Raw genomic sequence first — 17,017 nt, forward strand, 5'->3', positions numbered from 1 at the left:
ACTCAATTGAGAGCAAAACAATAAACATTCAAACAATACAACATAAATCAACTACGTACCTCAAGTGGGGCGTTATATAGCAGACTTGTTTACAAAGGCTTTAGATTTTCAAACATTTGTGAATTTGAGGAAGTCCATTGGACTTATTCAACTTGAGTAGAGTTTCCGTTTTACTCGAATAATGTCATGAGAAAAAATTTCCTTGTTTTATGGTTTCAAGTGTACTTGATCTGTGTAGTAACATGAGAAATGTTTCTCTCTTGTGAAATGTATGCTGTGAGTGATGTGTCCAATTTGTTTTTCATCTCTTGAAATATAATGACTTTTTTTCATCATTGAGTGCATATTGCTTTATTCTTATCACTTTTGTGAAAGAGTTACCTTGCTTGTAGTGTAAAAGTCATATTTGAGTAATTTTCTAGGATATAGAGACGTCAATGTCTTTGGAAAATCTACCATTTAGAGAGCTACCTCCTTGTAAGTGTGAAAGCTACACTTGGTTACTTCTTGAGAGAATTTGCCCATTAAATCTTAGTTGCTAAGAAAAAGCATTCAAATTTTTAAGATTATGTTCAAAAGAATCAAAAGAATGAAAAATGAAAAAGGCATGAGGGAAGGGGGAGATTTCTCTCTGAATATTTGACTAATGTGTCATAAATTCCCCCTTGAGAACACAACACACACACACACACATGATAAAGAATCTTAGCTTTTTACTCATGTATGAACTAAGGTTATAAAGCTTTAATTGTTGAATTACATGGGATGAGATTCTTTTTGTGTATCTTTGTTAAAGATTGAGAATTAATTTGATTGTCATATGTATAGATCTGTATTACTTGCATCCTTAAAATTTTGTGAAATTTTTTATTGATCTCATGATGTCTTTTTGCCAGACTTTTTTTTTTTTTTGTCTGTGCTTTAATCTAATTCAGTGTTTAAAGTCTGCAATTTTTGTGCCATTGTCGCCACATTGAGAGAGAGAGAGAGAGTAGCCATATGAGTCTCTTAAGTTCATTCACTGTGATATCTCTTATGAATGTACTGCATGGTTTGTTACTATCTCGACACTTCACTTGTCTATCCAGTGTGACTACATGATTGTGTGGAGATCATCACATGACTGCTGATTTTTGCTTCATTCAATTTTTGTCCCACGTGCCTACCCTTTGTTTGCATGTCGCCACATTGATTTTGTTATTTCTTGTGTGCTCACGTCACGTTTCATGATGAACACACATCTGATTTCATATCATTCTTCTTGCTATTTCGATCTCCATTGTTGTGTTAATTATGAATCATGATAGTTCATCTTTGAAAGAAAAGAATCAAGCAATGCTTGCCCAGAGAAGGGCCAGACTTCACCAAGACTCTTCCGAAGCTTAAACCGAGTCTTCATCATGCCATCTAATCATGAAGAATCATTGTCTGACTCTCAAAATGGGACATCTTCGTCACCTGAAGAGTCTCCATTAAAGAAGCTCAGATCTTCCAAGTCTCCAAATCAAAGTCCAAAGCTTTTAAATCAAAGTCACCGAAAGGAAAGAAGAAATCAAAAGCGGGTGAAAAGTCTTCAATGGGTAAAAAGCATCTAACATTTGTCTCTTCTAAAGTTTTTCTCACTTTAAGAAATATGTTATTTAGAGGCCCATCATCTGTGAAACTCATTTGAAATTGGGTGATTTTTCTGAAGTTTCGTCCATATTGTTAACAGAACCTGGGTTCTTTTTTATGTTGATGTTGTTAGCAATGTGCTTGAGTTACCTCTTGTAGAAAATCCAAACGATTTGGCAGTTTTAAATCTAGATATCAACAAACAGTAAAGGGTTTGGTCAACACTTATGAACAAAGAGGGGGAGTGATTTTGGGTGTTGATACATTGGAAGTGAGCGTCACTACATTGAAGAGAGGATTTGAACTGGTTTGAATTGTTGTTGAAGAAGAAGAAAAGGAAGACCTGAAGATGCTGATGATGATTTTTTATGCTAAGAACTTGTTTCTTTTCTACTGATTTTTTTTTTCCTTTTTATGATGAACTATGTTTTTGTTTCAACTGAATTGATATGTTTAATGTTTGTTTTTGTGGTTCCTTCGTATCTTTCTGCTTTTGATTTTGATATTGTTTAAGATATGTTTGTGTGTTTGTTATGGTTTAATTTTGCTTTGCTGATATGAACTGTGATTGCTAACGTAGTTTTTTCTTGTGTTTTGTGCAATGAATAGCTCTCTTAAGTTTGTTAATGTTTATTCTAAGTTTTTTTTTTTAAACTGCATTTGTTGATGTTGTTTTTTCATGTGCAGTGAACTAATCAATCCAAGTTTTTGCTTAGTTTGTTTGAGATCTAAATTTCATATTGCTTGATTAGTTTATGTTCTTCTTTTTGCACATTGGTTGATTATAAACTGAACTAACCCTTTTGTGCTTTTGATTGCTAATCACTTGGAAGTGATTTGGTTTAGTTACTCAGGAGGAGTACACTAATTGAGTGAGAGTTATTCAGTTTGGTTGTTTTGTTGACTTAATGCAAAATTGTTATTGATGATGATGTTGTGTATGTTTAGCTTAAGTCTCTTGTTTGTGTTTTTGTTTCTAACTTATCTCTATGCCTTGATGATTATGCTTTTTATGAGATCTATTTTTATGTTGTGTTTCTCACTTGTCTCTTGATGTTGTTTGATGTTTGTGTTTGAGATAGGTGTGTTTGTGAAAAGATTGTGCTTTGTTCATAAGTTTGACAAAGTAGGAGATTGTAAGTATTTTTGTCAACTTATGAGTTTAGTGTGATAACATTAGTTTTGATGTGGGGACTTCATATTGTATTTGCACAATCATTTATATTTTTATCCCAGTGTCATGACTTTCTGTGTCATTGTGACCACACTCAGTTAAGTTTGTTTTCATGCATGTCGTGTGGGCACATCAGAGTCCCGTGTGATGACACTTGCCTAGCTAGATTTTGTATACACATGTTACGTCTCCATTTGATGTTAGGATTTTATCTTTATCTAAGGCAAGTGTAAGTGGTCCTTGTACACATGTAATTAGTTCATTTACTAGAAAATTTGTTTTGCTTTATAGTGGTCCCTAGAAAGTTTGGTGAAAACTTTCCCAAAATGGCCAAACACAAAAGTTACATGTGGCTGGTTGTCCCCTTGCATTGCTGAGCAAGTTCTTTATATTCGTCTTCTCCAATGCATTTCATTTCAAGCTTGAATATACCTTTGATAATTCTCTGTATACTCCTTGAGGTTTCCTTTGTTTTCATTCTGGTTTTATTATGCTTTGGTAGGCTTAAAGTATCTGTTTTAACTCTTGCTTGTTTGAGTTTTGTTTTGGAACATGGTTCCATTGTAGCATGCTTGGAGGAGTTTCAAGCAACTGGAGCTGAAGTGCGTCTTTGGTGATGAACCTTGAAAGGAGCTCAAGGCTGACCAGGTGGTCTCGTGTGTGAAACTAGTTGTGGTGGTTTGATATTCAACCAAAGAGTGAAGATTGAAGTGTTGTCATAAACAGGGAGTATTTTCCAACTAATGCTTGTCTTTAGCTTTGTATTTGAACACTAAACGTTTATCACAGTGGATTAGTTTCGTCTGAACTTGGTCCCATGGATGTAAGTAAGTTGTCGAACCATGTATAAATGTGTTGTGTGCTTTACATTTTTCTATGGATGATTTGTTTATTTTGATGATGATTAAGCCAACATAAGTACAAAATGAACAAGTTAACTCATTCCGCATAAGTTTAATCAACTTGTAAAGTGGTAAAACTTTCTGGAGTAATGAAATTGAATGTATAGAGAGAGATATATAGAGTATTTGAGCTAGAGATGCGTGAGGTGTTTCAGCATTGAAGATGGTGTGCTCTGATACTCAACAGAAACATAATTAGAGAAAAAACAAAGAGAGTGTTATGGAATTTTATTGATTTTCAACACAGTTCATGATACCTCATAGGTTTATGTATACAAGAGCTGTTACACGTGTGATCTAACTTCATTCACTAACATCAACTACTAATGGAGTCAGCATAACACATTCAATTATAATAGACTTTTACAGCTAGAACAAATGACTAAAAACTTAATTAGCTGGAGCATAAGACACCTCAGCAGACCTTCAACTCATTCTTTCACTGAAATAAGTATATACAGCGTCATAACAATGAAATGCAAAGATTATTTAAGCGTATTAAATAGGTCATACAAAGGTGAAGGAAAATGGGTAACATTTCTATTCCAGAGCAGCTTACAGATACATGAATTGAGCAACAAGGGACCGCTTATTAAATTTTCTCTTTGAACATAAAGTGTTGTTTGCTTAATGTGATTTTATTTCAATGTCTATAACTAACTCCGGAAGCTGCATATTTCTCCACTAAATATAAAGCTATACCTGGAGGCTAGAGGGGCAATTGTTGTTGAAGTTGTAAGTAACTGATTAGATTTGCGCAGCGGAAAAATTACAAATTAAAAATAAATTGATCAATTACTTCATCCCAAATCCGAGTATTGATTATAATATTTACATTTATTATAAAATCAGTATAATGACAAATTTATATAAAGATTCAGAATACATTACCAACGTTTAGAGACTTCTTCAAACTTTTAATTTCGTTACCGATTCGAGAATAGAATCATACGAACATTAATCCACACGGAGATAATCCGAAGAACCAATGATCAATTTGCTAGAACGATGCAATGGCTTCAAGAATCAAGAAAACAGAATTTTGTTTCACCAAAAATTGATGAACACTTTCAAGGGGTGGCTAGGGTTTTTGTTTGCTTGTGAATTTAATAAAATTGTATCTTTGTTTTAATTTAAGTTGCACTTACATAGTGCAACTAATTAAAACCCTATTCCTTTTAAAAATAGCCATGGATTCCATCATTAATCCATCCTTACAATCAAACAAACCGTATTAGTATTGAACTAATAATAATAATTATTTATTAAAATCCACAAATATTAATATATTAAATAATAATATATTAAAATATATTAATATTAAATAATAATATATTAAAAAATATTAAAATTAAATAATAATTATTTATTTAAATATATGTACAAATATATTTAAATATAATCTCACTAATTTTAATTTCAATATTAAAATTAAATACATGCAACAATCTCAACAAATTTGATTATACTATGGGAAACCAAAATACTTTTTTGTCTTAAAAGACGAAAATACCTCTTTCACATTGATTCTTAAATTACTTTCTAAATGTGTGACCTGTATGCTCCTTATTATATCAGTAAAATGTAACAACTGCTGTAAACTAGTATAATGCATGCATAATAATAATAGAAAATGGGTTCAAAACTTTTCTTTTTATTATATGTAATAAGTCTTTTGTACACAAAGAGCATCATTTACAAAAAGCTATTTACAAAGACAAAAGAAAAAAAAAAAAAAAAACAGGGGAACCAGTGTAGCTATTGCTCCTCGCTTGCCGACGCCCCTCCGACTGCGTCATCACCTAGATCCTGCATCCACAAAGGAAAATAACGGGGTGAGCACAAAATAATGCTCAGTAAGTAAACCCTCTATCTGTTTATCCCCGTATGTAATTCTCTTAATTCTTTCCTCACACTTTCTATTGTTCTCCACTAAACGTCATGGCCTCAGCTTACCGGAGGTATGGCCGGATGGCGTTCACACAGCACTATCTCATTCTTCATGAATGTCGGGTGGAGTTCACATAGCACCAACCCGCTCTTAGTGACTACAGAGTGGGGATCACGAAGCACCTACCCGGTTTTCGTAACTATCGGGTGGAGATCACAAAGCACCTATCCGTTTCTCATGACTTTCGGGTCATGATCACAAAGCATCAACCCGTTTCTAATAACTAATCGGGTGGAGATCGCAAAGCATCAATCCGTTTCTAATAACTATTCGGGTGATGATCACAAAGCATCAACCCGATTCTCATAACTGTCGGGTGATGATCACAAAGCATCAACTCAACCCTAATACTCTTCTCATACACTCTACTCTAGCACTTCTCATTCTCTCTACCCTTAGAGTAGTTGCATCCACAAAGTTCTCTACTCTTAGAGCAAGTGCATACACAAAGTCTCCTACTCTTTCTTAAGTCACTTCTCAATGCACAATTAATGCCTATGGATGGTTCATCTCCACTAATGTACTTATGAAATGTCAACATGCAAAGTTGCAAGAATTAAGGTTCACTACTCATACTTAAACCTCTATTAGGCATTTCATCAAACAACTCAAGTGCATAATAAAACCCTACTATAACAATAATTCTATGTCTTTCTCTAACCATCCAAAATGGGGGAAAACTCCCTCACATAGCCATAATTCTTGCCAAAGAATAACACTTCCAAAAAGGATTTCTCAATATCCTTCAATTCCATCTCAAACTACATTTCCAACCCATATCTCACTTCTCACAATTGAAGTGCATGAACAACCACAAGCAATAATAATCTCCATTTAAAACTCATTAACATAGCATATAACATGTATATAACATACATACATAATGGCTATTAAAAACCCTAATCAAGAAAATTCTCAACTTGGGTTGGGATTTACTTACTTTGTTATGGAGAGATCTCACTAGCTCTTCCTTTCTCTTGGTTTGCTTGACTCTTTTTCTACTCTTTAAACAAATGAACCAAAAACCCTCAATATTCAAATATACATAAAAACTTACAAAGCTTCACATCCAAAGCAAGAATCCTTACCTTAGGATGCCTTAGATTGATTTTCTACCCTTAATCACTCCAAAAGCCCTTTAAAAGTCTTTGAACAAAAGAAGGAGAAATTGAGAGGAAGTAAGAAAGGAGAGTGGCGATGGAGAAGAAGAATGAAGGGTTTGCAATGACTTAATTCCTTTTAACACATTTTATGCACAAGCCTTCCCATTTTGCCCTTACTCTTCCTTGGGAATTCCATCTATATCCTTTGATTCATTACAAACACACCCCCATATCAACATATTCTCCATGAAAATTCCTTACATTTTACTCCCCACTTTTCCTACTAATTAGAGGTAGAATGGTCAAATTGCCCTTAGGGAAGAAAATATCTAAAACTTAACAAACATTTTGGTCGGCCCGTCGCCGCAGCAAAGAAGCTTCTGTCGCCGCGGCGAAACTGTCCAGTAGCTTCCCCGTGGTTTCAACACCTTTTCGCCGCAGCGAAACTGTTCAGTAGCTTCCCCGTGGTTTCAACACCTTTTCGCCGCGGCGAAGATTCTTCTTCGCCCTGGCGAAGCTTGAAACACTGAACTTCTTCTATTTTCAACCAATTTCAGGGCAAGTATTCAACATATCACTCAATCAAAGGTCAACCAAACAACACTACTAATAAACCAACTCAAATAAGAGCAAAAGAAGAAACATTAGCTACGTACCTCAAGTGGGGCGTTACAAGTGAGTAGTATCGTGATTAACACCAATTAATCGTCTCACTATACACAAACCAAGAATAGCCTCTAGTGAGGCATCATGACCATCCGATAGATTCAGATTCAGCGAAATAGCTACCTATCAACGATATGGTTACCATGCAATCAAATCTTTTCATCATCCATTATCTTATCAAGGTTGAGATACATAAATAGTGTCGTCCTCAGATATCCTCAATATTTTTGTATTCAGTTACTAGACTAATGACTAGAATAATAAATTGGATTGAGCAACAACTCAATCCTACTGTGACTTCAGATTTAGTGTCATTGTCATTTACTGAATTGTGCAGTGAGATAACTTCTTCCGTACCTAGGAGTAATGAATCATTTGTCAATCCACCATAGTTTTGATACACTTGTCAATGTAGCCAATCACTACTATTCTGATAGTCCTGAATAGAACTACGTTGAGCTAGTGTCAAACTACACCAATTGGTGCACAAAGCCCTCCGGTGATCTTAAGTCAAAGGATCACATGCACCACCTTCCGTTAGAAGATTTATTCTATGGACATTGAGGTTACCATCCATATGAAATCCTCTGGTAGATATATCTAGTGAACTTGCCTACAACAAGTATCTATGTGTTGCACCATGTTATCAACAAATAACCTTGACAAGTGAGATCAGTCACTGCCTTACGTTATAGTCGTTCAACACTATGACAGTCTTACCGTATTATTTGTGTCCTTGGTCAAAACAATACTGGGGTTACGAACATTTCTAAAATGACCACCATATATGATCATAAGATTCTCACTATCAAGATTTGAAATACTTAATACATTCGTCACGATTCTATCATCCCAAGGATATATATCGATACATATAATTATGATTTATACCATATAAAAGAAAATACATTTTATTGATAAATAAATATTCTTACAATAATTAATTGACTCTAGGACATCAACTCTACCAGAAGTAACATTAGATAAAAAAGTCGTGTCACCCTTAAAAATGGTATCATCATTGCTGGCAAATCACGACCCTCCAAAGCCTACGCATTCTTCTTACAATTTTACCGAGTTTCCGAGCCATGAAAGATGGGAGTAAGAATGAGGGTGGTGGGATTGGTGGAGGAGAGGCTGCTCTCTCTTGAACAATTTCTGAATTTGTACTATGGTTACTGCTACTCCTTCGAAGATAGAAGCTTCTGCTACCAACATCTCCTACTAGTTCCGACTTATTCAGGCCTGTTCAACCAAAAGAATTGCTTCATTAAACCCATACCCAACAATTTTTCCACAATGACAAAGCAAGCTTTTTTATTTATTTCTTACTAGAGAAGAAAATGAATACTTCAACAGAAAGTATTACAAGAATTTCTCTATTTGCTTCCAAGATTTAAACTTTCACTCCAGAAATGCTTTCACAAGTGTGTGCGAAGTAAACATAGAAAAGCGAGGATTTGATTAGATATTTACTTATTTACAACTGCAATTAAATGGATTAATTTCTAGATAATACTTACTCTGAAGGCTGAAATAAGAGTGATGCAACTCAAAAGAGGATGCCTCATCTCGACTAAGCTTAGGTGTCCGCCCTTCTTCATTGTACTTATCTACAACAAGCTTAATTGTTTCATCCACACTAGATCCCAATTTAACCATGGCCCTGATTGGCCCCGGACTTCCCTCCACTGTCACATTAACCACCACTTTAGCATCCTTCCTAAATCCCTGCAACCACAGTTCAGATATTAAACTAATATTTTAGCCAACTGTAGCATGCGAAACTCAACTACCATACTATACATTAAATTTCCAGAAAATAAAATGCAATCAGGCAAAATTTCCCCATTTTTAAAAATTAAATTTTTGGGTCAAAACATACAGGTAAACAACATTTAACAAACCAAAGAAACTATGCAAAAACTAAAAGAGTATAAATCTGAGAGTTGACCATGAACCTCAAGATTACTTTGGGGAGAGAAAGCAATCAGAGAAGGAGACGATGCAAAAACGTCAGTACAAGTCTGTGGCCTGCACAAAATACCTTCTCCTTCGTGCCCAAAACTCATTGGTATCTGATCTGCTACATCTCCATCACCATCGCTGAAACTACTCCAAAGACTCGGCTCCGAAAAGCATCGCTTCAATATCTTAATAGGCGTGGACTGTTTAGAGGGTCCCCTCCGCCTCGGCGACGGCGACGGATGCGGTGGCCTTGATCTCCGGCCACCTTTCACCGGCACCCGTCGCCGTAGATTACTATCCGGCATTTGATGTTGGAGTTGTTGTCTCTTATGGGTTCAAACTTACTGTTCGAAGACAAATAAAGAAAGTGAAAATATTTCGAAGACAACAAGTCAACAAGATATTTGAAGTGAGAAGTTGGAAAGTTGGTGGTGCTTTTGTTTGCGTAGAAGCTGAGTCTTCCCTTCGCTTTGTGTAAGTAACTGCTCTTAATATATATATATATTGGAAGGTTCCTAATAGTGATGGAAAAGTAACTCGTCCGGCCTGGTCCAGCCCTTGGCGAGTTACTTAATTAGGCGGGTTGGTCCTAACTCGTCCGCCAACAAAGATAGGCCGGGTTAGGCTCGCCAACCCTAACCCACTGGGTTAGGCTACGGGCTGAGCCGGGTTCGCCCTATTTTTTTTTATTTTATTTTGTTTTATTTATTTAACTTTTCAAATAAATAATTAACAATTTGTAAATGAATAAATATAATTGTTTTTAGTTAACTTTTCAAATAATAATTCAATTAAATTAAAATTTTTTTTTTGGTTAACATTTCAAATATTAATTCAATTTTAATACAATAAAATTGTAGTATAAGAAAAATTAGATTTATTCATTCAATTGATGAAATTTTAGCAGAAGAATGAATCATATTTTATACAAGACATGGAAATTTGAGAATAAGACTTTAGTATTTTTTTTTTTATATTTTACGTACCATAAAAAATAATAATAACAATATGTCAAATATTACGAAGTTTTATACATTTTAATATTTATGATTTAGAAGTATAGTTTAATATTATTGTGTAAAATTATTTGTTTGTAAGAGTTCAATCTTAATAGTTTAATTAAAAGAATTAAAAAAATAGGGGAAACTTGAAAAAAAAAATTTATTTTATTTTTATTTTTTTATTTTTTTTGGGCCAACCCGCTAATGCAAACAAAATAGCAACCCGGCTCGCCTGGGGGTTGCATGCGGGTTGGGTTCAACCTGGCCCGCCTATAAGGTGGTCTGGGTTGAACCCTCTCTAATGCGGGTCGGGTTAGGGTTGACCCGCCTAACCCGGCCCATTTGTTCCACCTTTAGTTCCTAACGGCTCTGATGTTTATTAGTCTAAGGAAATAAAACAGGAAGATGGGCCCCATAGCTTGTGAAACCGAGATGGACCAATGATGTGTCAATGGCTAATTAGTTAAAGTTAAAATATTATTTATTCTAATTTAATTGAAAATAAATTATCCTTTTGTTATGCTAGGAGTTCCATTTAAAATTGGTTTACCAGTGGAGATGGGCGCAGGGTGGGGCGGAGTTGGGAAATGGGGTCCTTGGCCTTGTCCTCGACCCCTTGGGAGATCACCGTCCTCGGGACGGGGATGTCGGGGAATCCCCATCCCTGTCTCGGAGGTTGGGGATTTATGTGTGTTAACCTCTCTTATGTTTTGATGTGTTAAAACCATTCAAAAAGTTGATTGGTTACTAACCAAAACATGCTAAGGTATAACACAAGTCATAACCAAACCAAACCAAAACAGACTTGTCAGGTGATATAATCGTGCTTAAGCAGAATTTTCAAGAGGTACAACTATGCACGATCAAGGCATGCCCATTCAGTAGAAGAAAACTGTCTAGATGAACGTGCTTCATTGCACGATCTCATTCCTTATGGTCGTTCGTCACCTTGCCAAAATGTGTGGCACCTACACGACTATCTCGCACTTCTGTTCCAAATATATGTTTGGAACGCTAGTGAGACCTTGTTTCCTTAGCCTGAGCAATGACATCATTGTTGTTGTAGAATAGCTTGATTGGATCAACAATGCTTGGAACCACTACAAGTTCAATAATGAACTTCTTGACACAAACAACCTTTTTGGCTGCATCAGATAATGCTATGTACTCAACTTTCGTCGTAGAATCTGCCACAGTGCTTTGTTTTGAACTTTTCCAACTCACTGTAGCTCCATTTAGACAGAACACATATCTTGACTGTGATCGAAAATCATCTTTGTCAGTTTGGAAACGAGCATTACTGTATCCTCTTACAGTGAGCTCATTTTCTCCTTCATAAACCAAGAATGCATCCTTAGTCCTCTTCAAATACTTGATGATATTCCTGACAACTGTCCAGTGTTGTTCACATGGATTTTATTAATATCTACTACAAATGCTCAAGGCACATGAGACATCAATTCTAGTACACAACATGACATACATGATAGATCCTATTGCTAAGGCATATGGAATCCTACTAATCTTACCTCTCTCATCTTGTGTCCTTGGACATATATTTTGTAAAACCCCTCCCTAGCTGGGTATTTCCTAAGTATCTCTCGGCCATTGAGAACCTAGAAGAGACATGCCTAGGAAATGAGTTTGTTTCAAAACCTATACTTTTGTTTGTTTTGTCTTTTATTTTTTATTTTTTAAAGCTTCATATTAAACATCTCATATCCATAAAATGATTCAAGAAGTTTAGCTTCCTACACAGTTAATATCATAAGTATATAATATCATTTACTAATATCATTTAACCTTTTTCATCCATTTGACAAGGAAATGGTCATACTAGGTTTATTAAAACAAATTTACTTCAACATTTGTAAACCAAAAACAATTTGATGTTATTTTACAACAAAAAATCAAAACATAGCAAAAGCATTCCTTCATGCGCATGTCATTCCCCAGTAGCCTCTCCCAGCTTCAAGCTTCAATCCTTACTTGCAAAACATTTTAAAAAATTTCGTGATGTGAGCGCTAATCGTTCAGTAAAGGAATATGACCATTTATAAACTATTAAGGTTCATTATACAAACATATTACTCAAGACCTTACCTACCTACAAGACATGACCTGCATTCATTGACATTATCAAGTTCATAAAACATGTCATACACTTTGGACTTTCCTCATAAACATAAGTCATAACATATAACATATATGACTTATGCAATAGTCATAAACATGGCATGCCTATTTCTTTTTTCTTTGTACTTGATGTTTTCATTAGTCTTTATTATCCGATCGAATTCATTTGAGCCATTACCTTGTTCTTGGTCGTCACCTCAAAGGACTCATGGTTTCTACAAAGATTCCATTCCTTTGATCTTGGTTTATACCTCAAGAGCTCATGGAATTCATTCTTTAACATTTCATAATTTTTTTCATAAGTCAACTAAATAAGCTATATGCATTACCATTATGAATGCAAACATATGGGATAACATCTCCCATGCTGAATCATACTATTCATTCATTTAACATGTACCCTTGGCCAATTGCACAATCAATTTAGCAAAACTCCATGACATGAATATTTTCCTATTAAATTCATTAACTTAATTCATTCGATTTTCTCATAAAACACAAGGAATTTCAACTGTAAGATTATTCCGTGGTTTATTAGAAATTATGAAAAAGATGGGAATTTTTATTAAGGAGGTGGATGCCATACAGTTCGTCACTTTTTCAAGAAATTTTTTCCTCATCTTCCAATTCGAATTGATTTTTGGCTACAGCATAAAAGTTTTAGGTCTATTTCTCAAATTTTTAATACTTCAAGAATTAGCTCAATCAGACTTTTATAACTTTAGTTATGACTGATTCAGTGAAACATGTATAGTATAAGTCTTAAAAAGCCAAATATGAATTTTATTCATTTTTAACCATGTCACATTCATTTGCACATTCATAGTATTTGCCATATCATTATAAGTATAAAATGCCATAAAAACTCCCATTTTATAAAGTGCCAAAACATCGTCCAACTACAAATCTCTTAATTGGCATAATCATCCTCCATATGCACACATACACCAATCAACACAACCATTTAAACAATCCAAACCAAAACATAGCATCACATGCAAATTAACATAATTAGATGTAAGTTTCATCAACCCTAGGTGTTATCAATTGTAGTCATAAGGGAGATTTTTTTTTTCCTTACCTTGGTATTCAAAGCACAAAGACACTCCTCCTTAGCTCCAAAGGTTGAATTTCTCTTTTAACTAAAAATCACAAGAAACTAGGGTTTTTAAACTCACCTTAAACCCTGAAATTGAAGTTCTTTAAGTGTGGATGGTGATCTCCTTCGAAATTCAACTTGAAATCCTATGAAAATTTTGAGAGTGAGAGCTTGAATTAAAGCCTTTCATGGAGGAAAATAAGACTTGAAGAAGAGAGTTTGGTATTCTAAGAGTGTTGGCCAACTTAACCAAGAAAAGATCTTATAAACATTTCATTTTCTTAATTCCCAAATGGGATTAGCCATCAAAAGTTAGATATATGGGTCATTTGGTATAAATTTTGCATATAAGGGCATTTTGGTCATTTCCACTACAACATAATTATTACACTCCTTTAATCCCATTTGACTTCTCTTTTCTGCTTGGTGACCAAGTAATTCCATAAGATAATTAACTAATTTACCCATAATATACTTTTATGGATACTTGATTCCTATAAATTATTATGAAAACACCATTATACCCCTTGGGAACCGTTTGTGCCGTTTAACCCTACTAACCTCCTTCATGAGCTTTTAACCATATTTCTTATCAGTATCATCAATTCTTAACACTTTATAACATTCACATCTCATAATGCATGCAAAATGACCATTTTACCCTTTTATTGATAAAAATCATTTTAAGGGTAGAATTACATACCTTATAGCATTGGAACGCTGACGCGGGGGTTTACAATCCCCCCTCCTTATAAGAATTTCGTCCTCGAAATTTAGTTGAAGAGATCTGGATACATTTCTTTCATGTTTTGCTCGACCTCCCATGTTGCTTCTTCAAAATTATGATTCCTCCACAATACTTTAACAAGCGGTACATTCTTGTTTCGGAGTTCCTTAATTTTGCTATCCAGAATCTGAACTGGACATTCTTCATAAGTAATGTCATCTTTTAGCTCCACATCTTCTGCTTGAAGTATGTGAGAAGGATCATGAATATACTTTCGTAACAAGGAAACATGGAACACATTATGTATCCGGTCCATACTAATTGGTAATGCAAGTCTATAAGCCATCTTGCCAACTTTCTCTAACACTTCAAATGGACTGATGTATCTAGAAGCAAGCTTTCCTTTCCTTCCAAATCTCATCACTTTCTTATAAGGAGTGATTTTTACAAATTCCTAATCTCCAGCTTGAAATTCTATATTCTTCCTCTTTGGATCTGCATAACTCTTCTATTTATCTTGTGCGTGTTTCATTCTCTCTCGGATTAGCTTTACATCTTCTATCATCTTTTGTATCATTTCTGGACTGAGAGCTTGAGCTAATGCATCTTTTTCTCCCAATTCATCCCAATGGAACGATGACCTACATTTCCTTCCATACAAGGCTTCATATGGTGCCATTTTAATGGTTGCTTGAAAACTATTTTTATAAGCGAATTCAACTAGAGGGAGAATGTCACACCAATTCAACTTATGATCCATACAACAAGCCCGTAACATATCCTCCAATATTTGATTCGTTCTTTTTGTCTGTCCATCTGTCTAAGGACGATAGGATGTGCTGAAATTAAGCCTAGTACCCAACGCCTTCTGCATGTTACTCTAGAATACTGACATAAATTTCACATCCCTGTTTGAGACAATACTACTAGGTACTCTGTAACGCCCCACTTGAGGTACGTAGCTAAGTTATGGTGTATTGCTTGAATGTTTATTGTTTTGCTTTTATTTGGGTTGATATATTGTTAATATTGGTTGGTTGGCCCTTAGTTGAATTTTTGTTAAAGTTATTTTGAGAAAAATGTGAAGAAAATCCCTTAAACTTTCATTAGGGGTAAAATGGTCTTTTCACTCAAAATTAGTTGAAATTGTGGGGAGTGAAAAGAGATAGAATTTCATAGAGAATGCATTAAAAATAAGGGCATTATGGTCATTGACTAAGGGACATAGATGGAATTTCTAAGAAAGAATAAGGGCATAATGGGAAAGTGTGGTTATAAACTAAAGTGTTAAGGGTTTGAAACCCTTATTTGCTTCATTCCACCGCCACACTCCTCCCCCATTTTCTCTCAAATTATCATTCAATCCTTCAAGGATTTTGAGGGCTTTACGTGGTTTTTCATAGGGTTTTGATTCTAGGTGTTAAAAGGTAAGGATTCATGCTCTTTATCTATGATTTATTTGTGTAAATGTTGAGTTCTTATGAAGTTTATGCTTAGGGTTAAGAGAAGATTGGAATCCAACAAGAGTAGAGAGTTTAGGAGAGACTACTCAAGCACAAGGTAAGTAAATTCTACTCAAAATCCAATTTAAGCTAAAATTTAAGAATTCAAGTGAGTAGAGATTTCTTTTAAATATTCATATGTTGTGATTATTGAGAAATTGAGATGAGATGTATGATGAATTATGCTTATTGTTGGATATATTTGGATATGAGAAGTATATGTGATGATTTGATGATGGATTGAAATTGAAAGAATTGGAGAAATTTTTTGGGAGTGTGTGTTTGCCATGTAGGAGTGTGATGCTACAAAAGAGTTTTTCTCTCATTTTGGATGGTTTGAGAAATAAATAGAATGATAATTGAATTAGGGTTTGTTTATGCACAACTAATGTTTGATGAAATGCCTAAGTGAAAACTGCCCTGTCACAGCCGTGACCTTCTAAGTGATTTTTGGGCATCTTAAAGATTTAACCGAGTTAAGACCAAAACATAAAAGTTTTATCGCTGTCTCTAAGCTTTAAAACGAGACCAAAACCGTAGCAATCCTATGTGTATAACTCAAGTTATGCTTTCTTGAGTGTGACCTGTGCAGAATGACTATCTTGATGCAACATTGCATTGTGCATTTCATAAGTGCCTTAAGTAAGAAATTTTAAGCATGAACCATCCTTATACATTAATTATGCATTGAGAAGTAGCTTGAGAAAGAGTAGAAAACTTTGTGAATGAACTGCTCTAAGAGTAGAGAGAATGAGAAAAACACAAAGAGCAGGTTGGTGCTTTGTGAACTCCACCCGGCAGTCACGAAGAGTGGGTTGGTGCTTTGTGAACTCCACCCGGCCGTGCCTCCGGTAAGATGAGGCCGTGACATTCAAGTGAGAAAGAATAAAGAGAGAATGAGTAGAGTCACAAAGAGCAGGTTGGTGCTTTGTGAACTCCACCCGGCCGTGCCTCCGGTATGATGAGGCCGTGACATTCAAGTGAGAAAGAATAAAGAGAGAATGAGTAGAGTTAGGAAGAGCGGATTGGTGCTTTGTGAACTCCACCCGGCCGTGCCTCCGGTAAGATGAGGCCGTGACTTACAATAGAAAATTAATAAAAGAGAGCTATGTGAAAGAGAAACAGGAAGAGAAAATAAATGAGATGAGAAGAGTGTAAGGAAAGAATTAAGAGA

The 17,017-nt window shown here is 35.0% G+C and overlaps 2 protein-coding genes across 2 annotated transcripts; both read right to left on the minus strand.

The window, feature by feature from the left end:
- Window positions 1–8,298: 8,298 nt before the first annotated feature.
- On the minus strand, window positions 8,299–9,782 carry LOC116142551 (uncharacterized protein At4g22758-like). Its single transcript, XM_031427989.1, has 3 exons — window positions 9,372–9,782; window positions 8,934–9,141; window positions 8,299–8,655 (listed from the first exon to the last, which is right to left on the minus strand). Exons 1-3 carry the CDS (start codon window positions 9,681–9,683, stop codon window positions 8,429–8,431), a joined length of 747 nt encoding a protein of 248 aa, XP_031283849.1. The 5' UTR covers window positions 9,684–9,782; the 3' UTR covers window positions 8,299–8,428.
- Window positions 9,783–14,387: 4,605 nt separating this feature from the next.
- On the minus strand, window positions 14,388–14,762 carry LOC116142568. The gene has a single exon (XM_031428005.1). The coding sequence runs from the start codon at window positions 14,760–14,762 to the stop codon at window positions 14,388–14,390; it is 375 nt and encodes a 124-aa protein (XP_031283865.1).
- Window positions 14,763–17,017: the final 2,255 nt, after the last annotated feature.

This window comes from Pistacia vera, unplaced genomic scaffold (genome assembly GCF_008641045.1).
Source record: "Pistacia vera cultivar Batoury unplaced genomic scaffold, PisVer_v2 Contig412, whole genome shotgun sequence".
Lineage (NCBI taxonomy): Eukaryota > Viridiplantae > Streptophyta > Magnoliopsida > Sapindales > Anacardiaceae > Pistacia > Pistacia vera.